At 38.6% G+C, this 20,422-nt stretch overlaps 1 protein-coding gene across 1 annotated transcript; it reads right to left on the bottom strand.

Annotated features, from left to right (window-relative positions):
- Positions 1-5,012: 5,012 nt before the first annotated feature.
- Positions 5,013-18,588, bottom strand: LOC122063839 (protein CHROMATIN REMODELING 4-like). Its single transcript, XM_042627545.1, has 6 exons — positions 17,886-18,588; positions 15,710-16,159; positions 13,161-13,262; positions 12,194-12,982; positions 8,118-8,225; positions 5,013-7,946 (listed from the first exon to the last, which is right to left on the bottom strand). Exons 2-6 carry the CDS (start codon positions 16,076-16,078, stop codon positions 5,013-5,015), a joined length of 4,302 nt encoding a protein of 1,433 aa, XP_042483479.1. The 5' UTR covers positions 16,079-16,159; positions 17,886-18,588.
- Between the last annotated feature and the right edge of the window lie 1,834 nt (positions 18,589-20,422).

Below are 20,422 nucleotides of genomic sequence, written 5' to 3'. Positions count from 1 at the left end.
GCTTCACACCGCAAGGTGGATCGACTGGATCAAACACCAACCTACCTTGATCAAACACAAGGGATTTCTTGATCAAACACAAGAGATTCTTGATCAAACACAAGAAGAGAGTTGCATAAGCAAACTTTGATTTCAAATTCTGAGTTTTTTTGAATGCTTACAATTGATCCCTATTTATAGGACCAACTCAACAAAACATTACATACCCAACTTCCAACTAACAATAGTAGAAAGTCTTCACTTATTAAAGTTGGGGTAGGAAAGTCTTCACCTTCCAACTACTAAAGTTGGAAAAGTCTTCACCTACCAACTACCAAAAGTAGAAAAATCCTCACCTCTTAAAGTTACAATGGAAAAGTCATCCCCCAACTACCAAAGGTGGAAAAGTCTTCATCCCCCACCTACCAAAGGTGGAAAAATCTTCATCCCCCAACTACCAAAGGTGGAAAAATCTTCATCCCCCACCTACCAAAGGTGGAAAAGTCTTCACCCATCATCACTTACAAAAGTGAATTGATTCCCCTCCCCTTTTCTAGAAAAGTAAAAAGGTAAAAGTAAAAGTAAAAGTAAAAGTACATTCTAAACACTTATTGACCCCATGACTGGTTCAACTAATGAACCAAACCACTACTAGACCAAAACATGTAAACCATAGTAACTAATCCCGTATGCATACCTATTACCCATGGTTTAGGCTCATTAAACTATTAAAGTGGCCTATTACATTAAAAAAACCCTTGGACCAAAGGCCCAACATGCATACAACCCAACCATAGACTTATTCCTAAGAAAACAAGCCCATTTTGGTGATAAATCTGCATCAATTCTCCCCAGCTTGAAAAAATTCGTCCTCGAATTTTGTAGTGATGAGGGGGAAACCACATGTGAGTAACATCTTTAACCATTCCCAAACAAAACTCGAGTGGTGTAGGAACGTTGGGGATAAAGTCTTCAATGTGTGGAGTTCTCTCTTCAAAGAACCATAGTGGCATAATGAACTCTACATGATCATCCTCTGAATCAATATAGGTTGTGAATGTTGAATTCATAGAGTCCTCAACATTGGTAATCTCCTTGGCAAAGACTTGAGGGATAAGCTCCAACTTTTCAAGAACAATGTCTTCAATGTCGATTTCTTCCACATGAGTCTTAGTGATGGGATCATCATTGTCTAACCCCTCTTTGACAGTAGAAATTGCTGGAATTTCTTCCACACTAACCTCAACTTCTGACCTTGGTTCGCTGATGGGAGGTGTCTTCTCATGTTGCTCCTTTGCATATTGTACAAGAATGGCCATGTGGTCTGTTAATTCTTTCATGCTCTTGTCACCAGTGGGTGATATTTGGAAATCTAAAGAAGACTTTAAAGGGGACTCGGGTGGAGGGAAGTACATTCTTCGTTCATGTTTGGATAGGCACATGCCCGCCAACTCATACTTCATTTCTTCCCAAGTAATGGGAGATCTACCACGATCTTTTAGATCCCTTTCTTTGGTTCTCCACCACTCGCGGGCTGACCCAACTAGCCTAGTACGCACTAGGCTCATTTTGTGCGACTCAGATAATTCAAACCGGTCAAAGTAGTTATCTAAAGTAACCAACCAATCAAAAAATACCTGGGAATCATGCTTGTCGCTGAACTCCTTTAATTCAAGCTTGACCTTCTGTGATTCATCAGCACGTCGACAAGGTGCTTCAAGATCACCATTGAAATAAGATCTTATATGCTCCTCGAAGGTAGGTGGTGCTGTAGGGGTTCTTTGTTGTGCCCTTTCAGCACTTCTCCTATGTTGACGATGCACAGCAGATTGTAGTTGATACCTGTCCTCCCTTTCGAATGGTACATTGCTACCTTGTATTGGAGTAGTACTTTGATTCTCAAGTGATTGCAACCTCGCACTTATGATCTTCTGTCCAGTAGAGAGCTGTTGAAGCATCTCAATGACTTTTGCCATTGGATCAGGTGGAGGCGGCGGCCACTGTGACTCATTCTCTGCCATGCTCTGATACCAATTGATGTAATACTGAAATTGAGGAAGCTCAAAACAGTACCAGGGTAGGATCTTTTCTCAGAGAATAGGGAATTCTAGATATGGAGAATAGGATATTGCTAAAACTTGTTGAAAGATAAAAAAGATGGAACAATAAACAATAATATAACACCCGGGCTTCACACCGCAAGGTGGATCGACTGGATCAAACACCAACCTACCTTGATCAAACACAAGGGATTTCTTGATCAAACACAAGAAGAGAGTTGCATAAGCAAACTTTGATTTCAAATTCTGAGTTGTTCTTGAATGCTTACAATTGATCCCTATTTATAGGACCAACTCAACAAAACATTACATACCCAACTTCCAACTAACAATAGTAGAAAGTCTTCACTTATTAAAGTTGGGGTAGGAAAGTCTTCACCTTCCAACTACTAAAGTTGGAAAAGTCTTCACCTACCAACTACCAAAAGTAGAAAAATCCTCACCTCTTAAAGTTACAATGGAAAAGTCATCCCCCAACTACCAAAGGTGGAAAAGTCTTCATCCCCCACCTACCAAAGGTGGAAAAATCTTCATCCCCCACCTACCAAAGGTGGAAAAGTCTTCATCCCCCAACTACCAAAGGTGGAAAAATCTTCATCCCCCACCTACCAAAGGTGGAAAAGTCTTCATCCCCCAACTACCAAAGGTGGAAAAATCATCACCTCTTAAAGTTGGTATGGGAAAGTCTTCACCCACCATTACTTACAAAAGTGAGTTGATTCCCCTCCCCCTTTTCTAGAAAAGTAAAAAGGTAAAAGTAAAAGTAAAAGTAAAAGTAAAAGTACCTTCTAAACACTTATTGACCCCATGACTGGTTCAACTAATGAACCAAACCACTACTAGACCTATTACCATGGTTTAGGCTCATTAAACTATTAAAGTAGCCTATTACATTAAAAAACCCTTGGACCAAAGGCCCAACATGCATACAACCCAACCATAGACTTATTCCTAAGAAAACAAGCCCATTTTGGTGATAAATCTGCATCAGCCTCCTACTCCCCAATTTTCATACTGCACTTCACACTCACAGAAAGAGAATGAGTTGTATTCTCTCTTTTAATTTCTTTTCTCGTCATTCTCTGAATCCCATTACTAGTAGAAATAGTGTGGTGAATCCTACTTCCTACAACAAATAACCCAGTCCAACAGTATTTGTGAAAACAAAAAAGCTTTAAACAATGCATTAGATGCTGCGAAACATCCAGAGTTTCACCCAGTGAAACAGTTAGATGATTAAGGAAATCTGGTAGCTGCCTACAAACTAAGCCATCATTTCCATGTCAATTCCAGAAGAATATTAAAACGTTAAAAATGCGGACCTTCAAAAATGGGATGATTCTATAGACGTCATGACAATTAAAAAGCCTTACATCCACCCCACAACGGAGTGGGTTTGATGCAGGATCATCTATCATTGATTTAGAAAAGTGTTTAAAACTTGTTAATGAAATCAAAGTTGAGTTTCTGCCCAGCTTTTTTCTGCACCTGAGGCTACTGTACAAAGTGTGTTGGAGTTTCAAGTTGCTGCACTAAACCCTGGTTGAGTTATTGCTGATCTACCTTTTTTTTTTTCTAGAATTGCTCAACTAACTATTACTTTCTGTATATATTATACAATCCCTAAGTTTTTTCCTTCAAATTTTCAATTTTTTCTTGCCCAAGAATTCATGCTGTAACTACGGGCTCTTGCCCTGCCCAATAGAAAGAGTTGGGAGTCGGACTTCTCCATAAATGACCTTGTTGAGAATGGTCCCTCTCTCTTTTACATTTACATGGCTGAACAATTGATCAGAGTTGAAGGTTTCAAGCTCTTATAGCCGCTGATTACTAGAGATCTCCGTAGTTGCTATGAGGCACCCTCCCTTTCTTTTTTCTTATACATTCTATATCAGTCCCATACCAAAATTTTCAGTTGTTCTATACTTGTCCACTCAATTTCAGCCATCATACCCTAGTCTTCACTCCTCACCATAATCATACACCTAGCAGTTGAATTGTTGAAACACACTAATAATGATCGCGGAGGTGATCTTTGCCTACTGTTTTATTATCTGAACATATCTAAACCCGGTGCATTGAACTGCAACATGTACACTTTTTTTTTAGTTTTTGGATAAGTTAGACCTGTGAACTATAAACCTAGCATAGTTCACACTCTATAATCTATGATATTACTTTGAAGTTCACTTAAAACTAAATGCAAGCCTTACATTTTTGAGATCCTACTTCGACTAGGATTCTTTTTCCCCTCAGAGAATGTTTTCTGTCACAAACCCTTGACTAATTGGTTCAGGATGTTATTTTCACCCTATATTTCAATGGAGTGGGGGATAAATATTATCCCTGAACACAGCTAATTGATTTCCCATCAAAAAGCCTCATCATCCATATTGAGGAACCAGCCAGAAATCTCTCCAGTAGTGGGGAACACCGCATAGCTTTAAGCATGTAGATATTAGCCAAATAAGCACCACAAATAGCATATGGAAGTGAACACTAATTGGAAAAAACTAAGACAGCCCATGAATAAACCAAATCAGTCCAGAGTACACAGCACTAAGCACATCAGCCTCAAGAGGGAAGATAAATAGACACAATCATTCACCTATTCTTCAAAGAAAATTTGTATGCTGGTTTAATATAGATGTGCAACCTATCCTTCAAAAGGTTCTAAGTTCACAAGAAAGCCAACTAAACATTTCATAACTAGAATTCTTTTCTGACAAGGCATAATTGAGTTTAGATCAGTTGACTTATTATGGTCACATTGTGCACAACAGCAACGCTGCCAACATGTCCACGTAAGCATCCCCTTCTCCGTTTAATCAGTGTGAAAGAACCAAAAGTTCCAGAAATTCCATTTATTCAATATGTAAGTATGGAACACAAAACAGAGTTCAAAAATATTCTCCATCACGGTAAAAGCAATCAAAAACCCTGACGGAAATATAAAGATGCACATCAAGCACTTCACAGAACAATGCAGGGAATGTTGATAATACAGTCCAGAGGAAACCCAATTGTGAATTTCAACAGAGCAACACGAAATATATTGCACTTTACCTTTACAGAGCCAAGCATATCATTCTCCAAATCTCCTTCGGCACTTTCAGAGAACACAGACTGAAGGTTTGAACGATCAAGTAACTTCAGAATTGCATTTTCATCCCAAATGATCTTTGTGCTGCCATCCGTGCATCTATCTTTGTACACATCTCCAAGGCCACCAGACCTCCTTTTATGCTTATGCTCTGTGTCTGTGGTTGTTTCATCTTTGTTGCTAGAATTCTCAACAGTATCTTTTCCAGCCACACCAATAGAATCATTAAAAAGTTCTTCTGTTCCCCAACGTAGAATGTCCTCCACCTCTTTTTGGGATCCAGACTTGTTCACAAAAAGTTGATCAAGCATCAACTTCTTCTTTGCAAGCTGCAAGATGCGCTCCTCAACACTCGCACGTACAACAAGCCTGTATACGAGAAGTCTTTTTGACTGTCCAATCCGATGTGCACGATTCATTGCTTGAATATCAGCATGCGGGTTGAAATCAGAATCATAGATAATGACAGTGTCAGCAGTTGCCAGATTGATCCCTAGGCCACAAGACCGTGTAGATAACAAGAACACAAATCGACTTCTATCTTGATTGAAGCGTGTAATTGCTGCTTGACGGTCAGCCACTGAGACTGAACCATCCACTCTTTCAAATGTTTTAGGCCCGTATTCTATCGTCAAATAATCCTCAAGTATATCAAGAAGCTTAGTCATCTGTGAAAATATAAGTACACGATGGCCTTCTCTATGCAACACCTTAAGCATAGAATGCAACAGTGTCAGCTTGGCAGATGCCTTTATTCGCATTTCTTGAAGGAACTCTACTGATCCAGAATCAGGCTCCGTACCTGGTATAAGATACGGATGATTGCAAACTTTCCGAAGCTGCATAACAATATTCAGCATTGACTTCTGAGCAACGCCCTTTCCGATGTTACGTAATATCTGATAATTCTTCGTAAGCATTGCCCGATAATATTCTGCCTGGATAGATGACAACTCAACAGGAACCATGCGTTCAGTCTTGGGGGGAATATTTTGCATAGCATCCTTTTTAAGTCTTCGAAGCATATGAGGAGCAACAAGTTTTTTCAGCTCTTCCACTTTTTCCGCAGTTGTGAGATCATTAAATCTCTCTTCAAATGATGACAGAGAAGGGAACGAAGTAGGCTGCAAGAAATTTAGCAAGTTGTACATTTCACCTAAATTATTCTGCAGAGGGGTGCCAGTCAACAGAACACGGTGTTGAAAAGAAAATGTGTTGAGCATGCTGAAAAGTTTACTGCCTGAGTTCTTCAGACGATGACCCTCATCAACCACAAGAACCTCCCAGGGAACACCGCGCAAATTGGAGGAGTCAGCAAGCACCATCTCATAAGTAGTCAAAAGAACATTAAATTTGTATGACTTAGTTCTCTTGTTTAACCCATTTGGATCATTTGCATGCCATTCATATTGACGAATAATTGATCTTGCTTTTGCACAGCCATGATACTCCACAACATTCAGATCTGGAGCCCATAATGAGAACTCAGCAAGCCAGTTAGGCATTGTGGACAGAGGAACCAAAACTAGACAAGGCAACATAACTTTAAACTCAAAATATAAAGACGAAATAAAAGCACAGCCAGACACAGTTTTTCCCAGCCCCATCTCATCAGCAAGGATTACATTTTTAGATTTATGCCAGCACTTGCGCAACCAGTTCAAAGCTTCTAGTTGATGTGGAAACAGGGAACCTCCTTTCAGCTCCTTAGGCTGCTCTTCAAGAGCAACTGTGTCAGTATGTTGACACTTACTCCTCGGAAAATCATCCTTGGCAGAATCTTTGGCCAGTGTTTGGAATTCAAAGTGCTTAAATTCAGCAATCAAATGCAAAGATTTCCCAAAGGTAGATTCATCAAACTTCTCCCATGTGCATTCATCATAATGTAGACCACGCCATTTTACAAAAGCTTCGGTTGTGCCATCCTTGCAAGAACGGAGGGCAATCACTCTTTGAGGCCGGCACCATTGTTCCTCACAAAGATTTATCAGTGCTGTTCCATGCTTTGACTTATAATTCTCTAGCTTTCTCTTTGCGAGAAATTTCAATTGCTGTTCAGGAACCCAGCTGTTATGAATGTGAGATTGCCCAACCCATTTAACAAAAAATTCATATAAAACTGTATCTGTGAGTGATGGAGCAGATTCCTCCAAGACTGACCCTTGCATCTTGTTCTCCACACTGTCATTCAATCTCATCTCCTTATCCTTGTCTTTCCTGTCTTTAGCATCTGAAAATACAGGGGTTTCACATGCTTTTGGCATTGGACAATTACCATCAACATCCAAACTAACACGTTCAACACTAGCATTCTCTTCTGGCACTGCCTTTTTAGTTATTTCCTCCATATCCCCTCTGTCTACAGCAGATCCATTTTGAACTTCAGTACTTGAGACCATAAAACTCCGAATTTTGAAAGATCTCCTCATAGAGACCATGGCATTCCCCTCTCCACTGCCCTCTTTTGCACATCTTCTATAGACATGTATCTTATCCACCTTGGTATCATTCTTGCTGCCTTTTCTCTTATCAACTAGGTTCACAGAATTATTGCATCCCTCGGCAGTGAGATCAGCATTCTCAGCATCTACAACATTACTACTAGAAGGCTCATCCTCCGATACCCTGTCAATTTTTTCTAGGACAGGCATATAATGAGATGGCAGGTCATTTGCAGGCCGTGTACGGATGTTTCCAGATGCAGTGTGAGGAGTCACAGGGGAAGCTGAAATTTTGATTGGTTGACTGAAATGTTGAGAAATTTTTTCACTACTTTGAACTCGACATCCAAGAATCCGATCAACCTGTTAGATAGACGCACAATCACAGTAATCAAAATAAAGAACAGGTACAACAAATCCAGGAGTTCTATAATACTTCGAACCAAAGTTCATGCATTGCTATTGCCACTATCTAACATAAGTTACATAAACACATAAGTAATTCAGGCAATCTATTCTAAACAGTCTATTTACCTGTTGAACTTCACAAGATACATTTTCGTCAGATGTCACCATTTTATCTTCTTGACCCCTTGTTTCATCTAAGACATGTACGGAGGCTGATATTACCTCCGGGCTCCTCTGCATAAGATAAGTAGACAAAATAAATAAAAAAGACAGGAGCACACTATGAGAAAAACAGAATGTGCCCCAATAAAAATTAATGGAATATATCGCGACTCGGACAGAAAAACATATTAACTATGGCATCAAGGCTAGAAGTTCAAAAATGCAGCAGACTAGTAGATGATAAGAATAAAACAGAATACCATGCCATAATAAAATGAAAACTAGTAATAGAGGATACGAATAAAACAGAATACCATGCCATAATGAAATGAAATTGGTTTTACAGCTTTATATTTTCATGAATACGCATAAGGTTTTCATCCTAAGTGTTTGTACGTCAAAATGATAGGAGCAACTAATCTGGACCAAAACATAAAAAGAGAGAGAGACAGAGAGTATGCACGCACATCAGCTCATGCTTGTGTCTGAAACAAACTCGGTTTATCGTTACAACACTTCAAACATCATCCAGCTATCACTTTCTATTCATATTGAAAAGAAAAGGCAACCCTGTGCACAAGGCTCCCGCTACTGCAGAGTTTGGGAGGGGCAAGTGTACACAGCCTTACACCCTACTTCGCAGAAGAGGCTGTTTCCGAGTTTTGAACCTGTGACCAACATGTTGCAATAGTGCAACTTAACCGTTGTGCCACAGGCTCTACCACTACTTTCTATTCATATTCTTCACTAAAAAACTTTCTATTTATTATGTACAAAAACTTCAATTGTAATTACCATACATACAGATATACATGTTATCCACCCATATTCCATATGCGTGTGTGTATTATGTGGGTTTCCTCCCTTCGATTTTCAATAGTCCCTGTTGAGCTGAGTTAGTATCTTTCCTCATGCAATTTCCAGAAAATCTATACTGACAAGGGGATACATCAGATTGGTCAGATATTTTAGCCATGGGTGGATGTTGCTGTGGACCTGTCCAAGTTCAAGGCTATTTGGCTGGCATGGTTGAACCACTACAGGCAAAGGGCATGGTGGGACCATGGAACCCTTCTGGTTGCCTCTTTTTTATTTTTATTTCAAACAAAAATTTTGGGAATGGAAGAATGGATAAGGCTAGGTTTGGTTTCCTAATTCTCATAAGCAATTAGATGGTTCCATACCTCCAAAATACATAACATACAGCTAGCTGCATACTATACACATGACTACTTCAGATGATAAGATCAGCATGCACAAATAATTCATATGACTCTGAGCATGATTTCATCACTAAGTTCAATATAGTTGCTCATTAGAATCAAGTATTTGAAGGGGGCAAGATATCACACAAGAATACGGCAAGTGTACCAGACCTGCCTGGGAGATCGGTGAGGTGTCTCTGCCAAGAATACGGAAAGCACTAGGGGGTTTAGGAGATCGGTGAAAGTGTGCAAACTTTATCCCCACATCATCTAGAGGGAGGTTGTTGGGCTAGTTGATAACCTCTAACCTCCTTATCATTGTACAAAGTGTTTTAGAGCCTTAAGGCTCATAGGCCAAAAAGAACAATATTATACCAAGGTTAATGGGATTGAGGCATTACAGATGGTATCAGAGCGGACCTCAACAGCATGTGATCCCACAACGGGGACGTTGTGCCCAAAGCAGGGAAGAATGTGACACCCAAGAATATGGCAAGTGTACCAAATCTGCCTGAGAGATCGGTGAGGTGTCCCCACCAAGAATACAGCAAGTTTCAGGAGGTTTGGGAGATCGGTGAAGATGTGCAAACTTTAGTGCCAAATTTGAAGTATCCTACTTTCACATGATTCACAGGGTTCAACAAGCAATCGATATTTCATGATCAAAGGTGTAGTACTGCTTGTAGTAGCAATCCTTCTATATCGTATTGCCTAGGGGAAGGTTTCTAGGCTAGTTGATAACCTTTAGTCTCCTTAACATGATACGTATTTTAGAGCCTTGAGGCTCATGGGCCAAAGAGGACAATATTGTGCCAAAATCAATGGGATTGGGGCATTAAGAAGAGGTTGGGGACTAAACAAAAAAATGCTTCATCTAGTACAGACAACCATTCAGCAACAACCAGTTAGTGTGACGAGTCAGCAAATGTGATGAGTCCAAGTGTAATGAACATGATGTAGTAGTTCAGCGGGGGTTGAAATAATAGTACAAGGTTTTGACGAAATTTCACAAAACCAACCAAAATATTTTGGCTTCACAAGCTGTCAAAATGAAAAAGCCAGAGATACTGAAGAATTGTAATGTTTCAACTGAAATTACACAGTATAGGCAAAGTTTTGACCATGTTTCAGATTTTGGTATCGTTTTGGTCAAACTCTTTGTATAAAATGCATGGTTTCGATCAAAATTTTGGTGGTTTAAGTTTCCATCTCATTTAGCTAGTGTCAACTCCAAAGAGGGAAAGTTCCTAGAAAACCTTGATCTTTGTGATTATTTTTGCCAAATCACTCTTATATCTTTGCAGTGAACCAACAACAACAATCATAACCTTATCCCAACTTAATGGGGCTGGCTACATGGATCAGATCCGGTCTAAGATAGTATTAGGCATAAGAATAAAAAAATACCAAAAGGAAGTAAAAGGAGGTAAAAGAAGAAATCAAAGCAATAGCAAGGCAGCATCACTGGAATAACGCTTTATAAGGAGTCCGCAACACAGGTCCTTGTTCTCCACATAACTCTACCCACAGTCATACTAGAATCGGACCCTACCATATGCATATCTTTTCTTACCACTTCTACAATAGTCATTTTAGGTCTGCCCCTCCTTCTGACTCCATGTAATTGAATATGGTCGCTCTTCCTTACTAAGGCATCCAATACCCCCTCAATCGGTTCTCGCTGAGCTTGTCCTAGATTGGTGCAACCCCCAACTCGTTTCTAAGACAATCATTCCTTAATCCCTTGCTCTGTCTCTCTTGGTCTTGCCACACATCCCTCTCAACATCCTCATCTCTGCTACATCCAATTTATTCAAATTACTCGTCTTGACTGCCCAACACTCCGCCCCATACATCATAGCTGGTCTTATTACTGTCCTGTATAATTTTTCATTGAGTTTAAGAAGCATGTGTTTGTCACATAGCACTCCTGACACACTTCTCCACTTCATCCATCCCACTTTATTTCTTTGGGAAACATCATCGTCTACATCACCCTCTTTGTTAATGATTGAACCTAGGTATTTAAAACAATCACTCTATGGTAGCTCTCGCTCCTCAAGTTTCACCACTTCATCACCTCTCCTAGTTTGACCGAAGGGACGCATCATATACTCTATCTCTATTCTGGTTATCATAAAACCTCTTGATTCTAAGCTTGATATCCATAGCTCCAATTTAGTATTAATCCTTCTATTGCCTAAATTATATCTTTGTGATGAACCATGAATAACATTTGATAACTATGAAATGGTATATAATTTTAGGTTTTATTCATTCCTAAAGCATATTTTTAGTAGATTTAATTGAATTGTGTGTTCTAGTACTAAACTTTGTGTATACAACATCGCACAGCGTACACATACACATTACACTACCAATCTAGGGACCAACTCCAAACTACCATTTTGCAAGTGTTTTTTTACAATCTAAGGGTTCCACTATGTTTAAAGACCCTGAAATAGGATTTCCTACAAGTTTGGGGAACTAATTTGGCTATTTGGGTCTTGAAACCAGCAACTGGCCAAAATTTAACAGTTTCGTGAAATATTTCGTTTTCAAGCCTGGTTTCCTTAAACCTTGGTTTCAATAAAATTAGCTATTCAAGAAGAAAATGGTGTAAATTCCTACAATGAAGTGATTACATTCAAAGTGCACGACAATTAATAATAAAAGGGTCAGATATAAGGGAAACCTCAAAACTTGAAGTGCGAGAAATTTTACTACAGAAATCAAAAAAAAATGATTTGGACCAAAAGGATGCATTTGAGCCAAAAACAAGGATTCTTAAAATAAGGAAGCCCCAAATAAACATTAAAAATAAAGAAAATATACCTCATCGTGTTGCTGCACTACAGAAGATTTTGTTCCAAGATCCTCCTTCAACATAGATATTGAAACCCGATGATTGCCTGAATTGTTTTTTTGGCGTAGTTTACTAGTTTCAGGACTTGCAGAAATTGACTTAGATCCAAGCTTGCGAGATAATTTTGCAGCAGATTTTCCCTTGTCAGCTCTGGTTTTATTATTATTATTATTATCTTCCATGTTAAGTTTTTTCTTCTTTTTCCTGGCTTTCTGAGTGACCTGACCAGATGTCAGCAAGAGCTTTTTTCCATTATCACAGAGAGAGTCAGACTTCCTCTGAGCAGGTTCATCATTTGGCTCAGAGTCAAAAACCCTACCAGAAGACTGGACTTCATTAGCAGGAGAGTGCAACTTCCTGTCAACAGATTCATCTGCATGATACAAGCTGGGTTTCTTCTCAATGTCGGCATTTCCACGTGATGAAATAGCTTCTCCAGGTCCACCCTGAGATGAGTGGCTTGATTTTGTGCTACACAACACATCCGTTTGGGAGGAATTGGACTTCTTTTCAACAGATGGGACTAAATGAGAAAAGGTTGATCTCGCTTTGCTGGACGATCTACTTTTTGCTGGAACTAAGCTTTCCAAGTTCTGAGATACCTTGTGAGAGTCAGATGACTTACTTCCCATCTTAGATTTTTCAGCAGTAATCTTCGTTCTTGCACGTCTCAAAATGGATTCTGGATGGTTTATGGGCTTTACAGAATCATTTCGCTCACAGCAGTTTGGACAATGCCACTTCCCAGGAGGAGTACGCTTCAGGAATAAAAATTAACAAGATTAATGGTACATACTCATACAATCCACTAAAGGGTTTTTTTTTTTTTTTGGGGGGGGGTGGGGTGGGTGGGTGGTGAGGGGTAGAATACATTCAACTAAAGGTTAAAGAATACATACAAGTAAATGCAAATATCACCATGAAACCAATATATACCTTGAGAGGGGGACTAAGGCACTGGAGATGATATGTTCGAGGGCAACTATCGCAACACAGCAAGTTGCCACCAAGATCACAGATTACACATTCGAAGTAGTACTGAAGACAAGCAAAAAAATGGACCAAAGGTTATTAGTACTAAGTAGAAGAAGAACTAAAGGTGCATACAGAAGATGATATCATTAAGCACAAATCTGGAATCAGCTAAGACATTTATTAGGAATTAAAGGAGCAAAATCATGAAGCCACTCCAGTAAATGGGAGTTCGACATTATTTTTCACTCACAAAAAGGAAGGTGAAGAACCAGATAATTGTTTCAGAAGAAATATGGAAGACCCTCTCTATTTTCAACTTATTCTATAAATAGGCTGCAAATAATTTGCTGCAGGAGCTCCGTGGAGTATCTCATTTTTATGTCTGAAACCAGTGCCCTTTTTCCATTCCTTTTTCCTTCTTTTTTTTCTATTATTTGGATAAGCATCAAATATTTCCACCTCAGCAACCTCCCCCCCTCCAAGGAAGGTTAAGACTTACGACACAACATAAAGGTTTTAATATTTCTTGTTTTTCCTGATCAGTAACAGTATTTTATGCCGAAAAAGAAAGTAGGGGTTTGGCAAAGGCCAGCACTTGTACAAGGAGAAGATGAAAGCAAATTAAAACGCAGATAAAGTCTGACCCAACCAGTCAGAACACCAACGAAGACAAATAGAATACAACTGCTGACCCCAACAAGCAACACTCTGCTGCCAAGAACATCTTAGCATCAGAGAGGGGAGCAAACAGCTCAACTACTTCTAATGCAAATAATTTCACCCATTTCATAACCCAGCTCAGTGGCTTGGTCAAACAATTGTTATTAACATCCATTTCAGTAACTTAAGCGCCTCCCTCAATGCCAGGATGATTGAATCAACAAACATTGATTCAATCATAGGATTTCGATGAGGATCACAAATGCTAATGACCAGTATACCCCGTCCATAAAACATACAACAAATCAAATTCTTCTGCTAAAGCCACTTCCCTATCACTAGAGCTCGCTATTAATCACCATATTTGATATTTCTCTTCTCAAACACCACTTGCTTAGGCTCATTCAAAATACAACCCTTTCATCAAATGTCCAAAAGAATGCTTTGGCATAATAATTTTCTACAATAAAGATGATGCCAAAACCTTTGCTACCTTGACTTCCCATTGAACATGATGAGGGAACTAAATTCCAAACCTAACTTCCCAGACTTAATCCAAAATTTCAGGTTCATCACACCAAGATGAACTTCCAAAACCTTAGGATTTGAGCCCTCAGCGTTCCTAGTAGCCTTCTCGGATATCTTTTAATCAACGCACTGTAATATGGCAACTGAATTAGCAGTTCTCCTTACCTCCACAGACAGATCAACCACACTACATTAAGAGCCACAGCTGGACCCCAGAGTTATATCAGGGTCTTGTAAAATGACTTTAAGCGCTTCTAAGAATATAAAAGGAATCATACAGTATAGAGTAGGTATTCTGTGCATGCATATGTGCAGTAAATGTATCAAAATCATGACCACAAAATTCCAGGAGCAGCATTCCCTTTTCTTCTTGAATGAAATCAGCTCTTCCTAAAAATCTGGATTTCCACACTTTCATCAAATCCAGAAACTGAAGAAGTAAGCACTCTTCTGAGTACCATCAAAGAATTCAAACCACTCTACACACATTACAGCATCTGAAGAGATCTTCTCACCCTTCATCTCCAAGCTCTTCCTCACACTGTACTACAATTTTGATCAACATAGCTACCACCAATGCCATTTCAGGAGACAGTCTAAAAACATATATCTTCCTTATGGATCATTGCAATGGAACCCGAAATATAGGGAAACATCTAATTTCTTCTAATACCATACAAACCAGAGCACTCATTCTGTAACATTCTTTAAGCCAACTCATGCTAAAGGCAGGACGGCTAGGAGGTCATAGTCATTGGTTACATGACAGAACCTTCAAAATTGGCAATAGGGACAGTGTCATCCCCAAGGAGAAGCACACCCCTAAGTTTACTCGATGCTCATTCCATGAAAAAAAAAAATTATAGTTATAGTCAAAAATTCCAAGTCACCCTCTTTACCCCCAAGAACTAATAGAAACATTTGATGTTATGTGCACTACCCGATTTATGTATTCCTGTGCATCATTTCTAAAAACAACTCACTATTGGGACCATTGATGCAACCCTAACGAAATTCTTACCCCCCCCCCCACCCAAAAAAAAATCTGTTTACAGTTTAAAGTAAAAGTTTCTCATCCATTGGGGGATACAAAAATTAAGATGAGCCACAATAACTTCAATTCCTACAGAACTTGCAAAAATTTCTCGAGCACACCTCGGTAGCTCTTGGCATCAGTTAAAAAAAATATCTCTATGCTATGAATGCATATGCCTCTGGTCCCTTTATGTATGCACTGTGTCAATTAAAACAGTAAATTGAGTAATGAGGATCTGAAATCACTCACTTCCAGCATATGTTAAAAAGCACAGAAGAGAACTTACCCCATCATTTCCTTTCTTCTTGGATGATGATCGATCTGAAATGAGGTCACTTTTCAGCCTGCGTTTAGCATGAGGATGGTTCCTGGGAGATTCTGGAGGTGCAGAACTTCCTTCTTTAGCATTGGATGGATCTTCTAAAGATTGAATATCACTTTTCAGCCTGCGTTTAGCAGGAAGAAGGTTCTTTGAGGATTCTGCTGGGACAGAATCTTCTGCTTTACCATTGGATTGATCTGGTCCACATGGAAGCCTCCTCCTTTTGCGCTTCAGAACCCAATTTCTATCAATCATTTTATTATTCACAGAATTATTTTCCTTCATCTTTTGACCCCTGGTCCTACATTGATCATTAACAGTATCCAGAAGCATAACATTGATTTAATGAGTGGGACCAGGGATCCGGACTTCCAGATACTAATCAAGCCATAGTAAAGCCTCCACACTCAAATCCTATAAGTTCAAAGGAATAAAAGAAGTTAACAAATTGGGGGGGGGGGGGAAGTCAAAGAACAGATATATTACCCCCAAAGAAGAAAAAAAATGCAGAAGAAAATAAGATTATACTGTGAAACCAATTCTTGAATGTTGGTAAATTGCAAAGGTAATTACTAAAACAATGTTGAAGGCTTCTTGTGCAGCATTAAATTATCAGTTCTTTTAAGCACCTTTTCAAATTTTATATCATTCACATAATTTACTGTTCAGCAAGTAATGGGAGAAAATATTAAGCTCCACAAAATAGTTCTGCTCCCTTTCTCAATGTTATATAAAAAGTGCAAAATAACATTCTAACATACATTGTAGTATTGTACAAGGAAGATCCACATATATCATATCAACTGTTGGCACTTATTGAGAGTCCTAAATATTAAGTGCTTTCAACAATAAAATCTGTTTGCCTCCATCACAAAGTGAATGAGAAAAAGTACTCAAACACCCGGACTGTAGACAAGGCCAATAAGGGGAAGTTCGGAGGGCGTAAATGCAATTCATCCTAGATGAGCCAACCATTTGACTTAATAAGTCATACTACAGATTTGACCCAAGATACGATAGGCACACAGCCAATTTTATAAGTCAAGATGTGATAAAATCATGGGAGCATAATAAGTCATACTACAGATATAACCCAAGATCCGATGGGCACACAGCCAATGTTAAAAGTCTAAGATGTGATAAAACCATGGGGACATCAAAACTATTGCCTCCTTAAAATAAGCAGCAGTAGCAAAACAGAGAATTATCAAAGAGAAATTTGCTGCCAAAATAAAGTGCCGTATGCTCTATGTCTATTCTATCGTATTCCATTGTATGCCCCAACTGATAACCACTAGACAAAAAATGTAGTTGCTCAATTACTCGAAAGTATGCTGTTAATTCTAACATATTGCTCCACTAGTTACAATGTTCACTGCTGAAAGTGATGATTCTGTCCTAATTGTAAGTTCATAAAGTTTCACGAGGATCTGTATGCCTATCTTAAACAGCCAACCCCTAGATACCACTATAATTCAAGTCTATCAAAAGTTCGGAATTAGTGAAACCCCTAGATACCACTAAAATTCAAGTCTATCAAAAGTTTGGAATTACTGAAACCCCTATATAACACTAAAATTCAAGTCCCTCAAATAATTCACTAATTCTGAATTTAAATTTTCAGTATCAAGTTCACCTTTTCCTCAATACATCCCCCCCCCCCCAAAAAAAAAAAACCCCAACCCTCCCATCATGCATCAAGCAACAAAATGCAACTTTTCCACCATGCAAAACCCATAATTGAAGTACAGGAAGAAAGCATTCAGAAACAACCAAAAACAGACCTCAACTCTGTTCTTGAATCTGATTAGCCTCATTACCAAACAGTAAATCACCAATGCCCCAAAACTATATCTAACCCTACATTCAAACAGACTTCAAACAACCATAGGTAATCAAACTCAACTAAAGCCAACCCATTGTCAGCAGCTACTCACCGTACAACCAACTCAAAAACACAACTTCCAAGTTCCCAAATAAAATTAGAATTTCAAAAAGGGGGCAAAAAGGACAAAAGCAGCAGAATGATAGCAATACTAAAATATTCGTAGATATTCAACTGCAAGAACAGAACTTCATAGAAAACGAAAACAGAACTCAACCTGATTCAGCTGGAACTACAGAAAAAGAGAATACCCACCAAGAATCCTGCGGCAAAATGAGTGACAATGAAACCAAGAACATCCAAATGGGAGAAAAACCCAAAAATCTTTTTGCAGAATTGGACAACTGAGAACACAAAGAGGATCAAACAACACTGAGAGAGCGATTCAGCAAATAGATGCAACGAGATGGGTATGGGAAATTAGGGCACATAAGAAGATGAGAAACGAGAAAGAAGGAAAGGAAGAGCGGTGAAACGAAATAAATAGAGAGAGAGGCATACGATACGGATTCCCGGGGTCATAGGACGAGGGCGATACTGACATGGCAGGTTGGTATATTGTTGTGGGAGCCCCCATAGCAAAAACATACCTAATAAACTGGCTCCACGTGGCAGAAGCAGAAGGCATGTTCGCAATTCGCGAGGCTATTTCTCTTTTTTTAATAATTCTTTTCCTTTTTCGAGCCATTGCTGTCGTTGTTGAATCGAGAGAGAGAGAGAGAAGCAGATGAGAGAGAAAGGGAAGAGAGAGAAACCCAGTGACTACTAAATCTCATAATCGCCGTTATCGATTGCTTAATGCTCACTGGGGTTTCAAGAATGAGTGTGTGTTTTGTAGCTGCCAGTGATGGATTTGGTGGAATGGAAAACAGGAAGGAAAAAGTACACTTGTGACCAGACTACAAGTGGTCATGATGAGAGTAAATTGAGTTGAATGTGTAGTACTTTACTAAATGGGCACTGTGAGATCTCACTGCCACGCTTTGTAGGGACTAAGTTCAATTGATTAGATTGTTAAGGAAAATCTTGAATAAGAAATACAAGACCAAGATATATAGTCTTTGAGGAATTTCTTTTCTCAGTATGTTTTTAATAGTGACTTCCTATTTTGGATTAGAGATAGGATTCTCTGAGCAAGCGGCATGAAGAGCGCATAATAGAATGTGACAAAATGGTGTCGTGAAATCAGAGGGCAACGATATCATTTTATATTCGTAAGGGAGATAGAAGTTGTCATCAAAGAAAATATTAAGTAAAAAAATAAAAGTCATTACGAAGATAGCATCAACTGAAGTCAACCTCATAATATCAAATACTATGACGCTCGAGGTTGAGTTTAACGGATAAATATGTCATCGCCGATTTTTTGGTGAGGGCTCAAGCAAAACCCTTGTAATTTTATTGTTTTCTTTTCTCGGTGGGATGAAACAATTATTATCATTCCAATATTGCGTTTTAAGGGATAAAGTGTAGTCGAGTTGAGTTGAATTGAATTGAATTGAATTGAATGTTAATAAATCTTAAAATGAGAACGGGAAGTAATACCTAATCTTATAAGGAATTTCCGATCACATTAAAAAGGCTTAGAGAGTGCTAACCTTGATAGTTATGATATTCACTTTGTTTTTAAACAAATATAGAAATACCAATAAGAATCAATTTTACGTTGCATGCGGAATGCTTTTTATCTTAATTAGGCAAGGAGAACCCTAATCCCCGCATTTTTTTTTTAAGAAATACAATTTGTTGTACATTGGTTAAAGCTTAGATGAGTTGGTATTTGGCTATTTGCATTCTTATATGAAGGTAAATGTCTTGTGTTCAAGCACATCCAACTATGATAATGCAAAATCTCTCTCCAAACCCAACCCCCCCCCCCCAAAAAAAAAACCACATACAAAGGCATGAAAACTTGTCTTCACATTAATTGTTTACCAAACAATTTCATATCATTAGTGGAAATTTTACTAGCTGGATCCATTGCAGATCTCTACTTTTACTTCACTTGCTAACTTCAGAGTAGACAGGGTGTAATACAATTTGCATTAGTTGGTTGTTGTGAGAAGGAATGCATTAGATTAGAACATTAGATTTAGAAATATGGAGTGTAAAATATAAATGATAGTGTATATTGTCTAGGAGTATGTGTGACCATCAAGGTATTCTTGCCTTACAGTCCTAAATACCTACCTCATTTTAGCCTAGTTGGTTTCCAAATCTTCAAAGATATATATTTCTTTATAATATTGGTCATGTTGTATGTACTCATAGGGTGAGTTAGTACAGAAAAAGAATGTCATCACATGCCAATATACATAAACATAAGTTTGGAAAAAAGAATTATGTCAGGGAGCATGACCTATGCCAGCACTATATATATATATATCTATATCTCTCTCTTTCCTCTATGAAAAAATTGTCTTTACCCCTTATTATGGGAAAGAGAGATACACACAGAGAGTGTTAGCATAGGCCATGCTCACAGATAGGGAACCACTTCCCAATCAAGAAAATAGTAGAAAAGGTAAAATTCCAATAGCTTAGTCTAACGATTTAAAAATTAAAATTAAGGAAAAAGTACAAAGCATGGGAACCATATGTTAGAAGTGAACGACGTAGAAGCTTCAGATAATGTTGTTTTATTCCGAAAGTGTAGAGTATGTTAGCTCCTCTATTTGTCTATTTCTATCTCCTCCCTCTCAATGAAATGACATCTATGCCCCTTGTTGGGAATGAAAGAGAGAGACTCAAGGAATGCTAGAATATGCTATACTCTAGATAGATAACTCAAT

Source organism: Macadamia integrifolia, unplaced genomic scaffold, assembly GCF_013358625.1.
Source record: "Macadamia integrifolia cultivar HAES 741 unplaced genomic scaffold, SCU_Mint_v3 scaffold1474, whole genome shotgun sequence".
Classification (NCBI taxonomy): domain Eukaryota; kingdom Viridiplantae; phylum Streptophyta; class Magnoliopsida; order Proteales; family Proteaceae; genus Macadamia; species Macadamia integrifolia.
The sequence above is the reverse complement of the archived record's forward strand: the minus strand, read 5'-3'. Positions and strand labels throughout refer to the sequence as shown.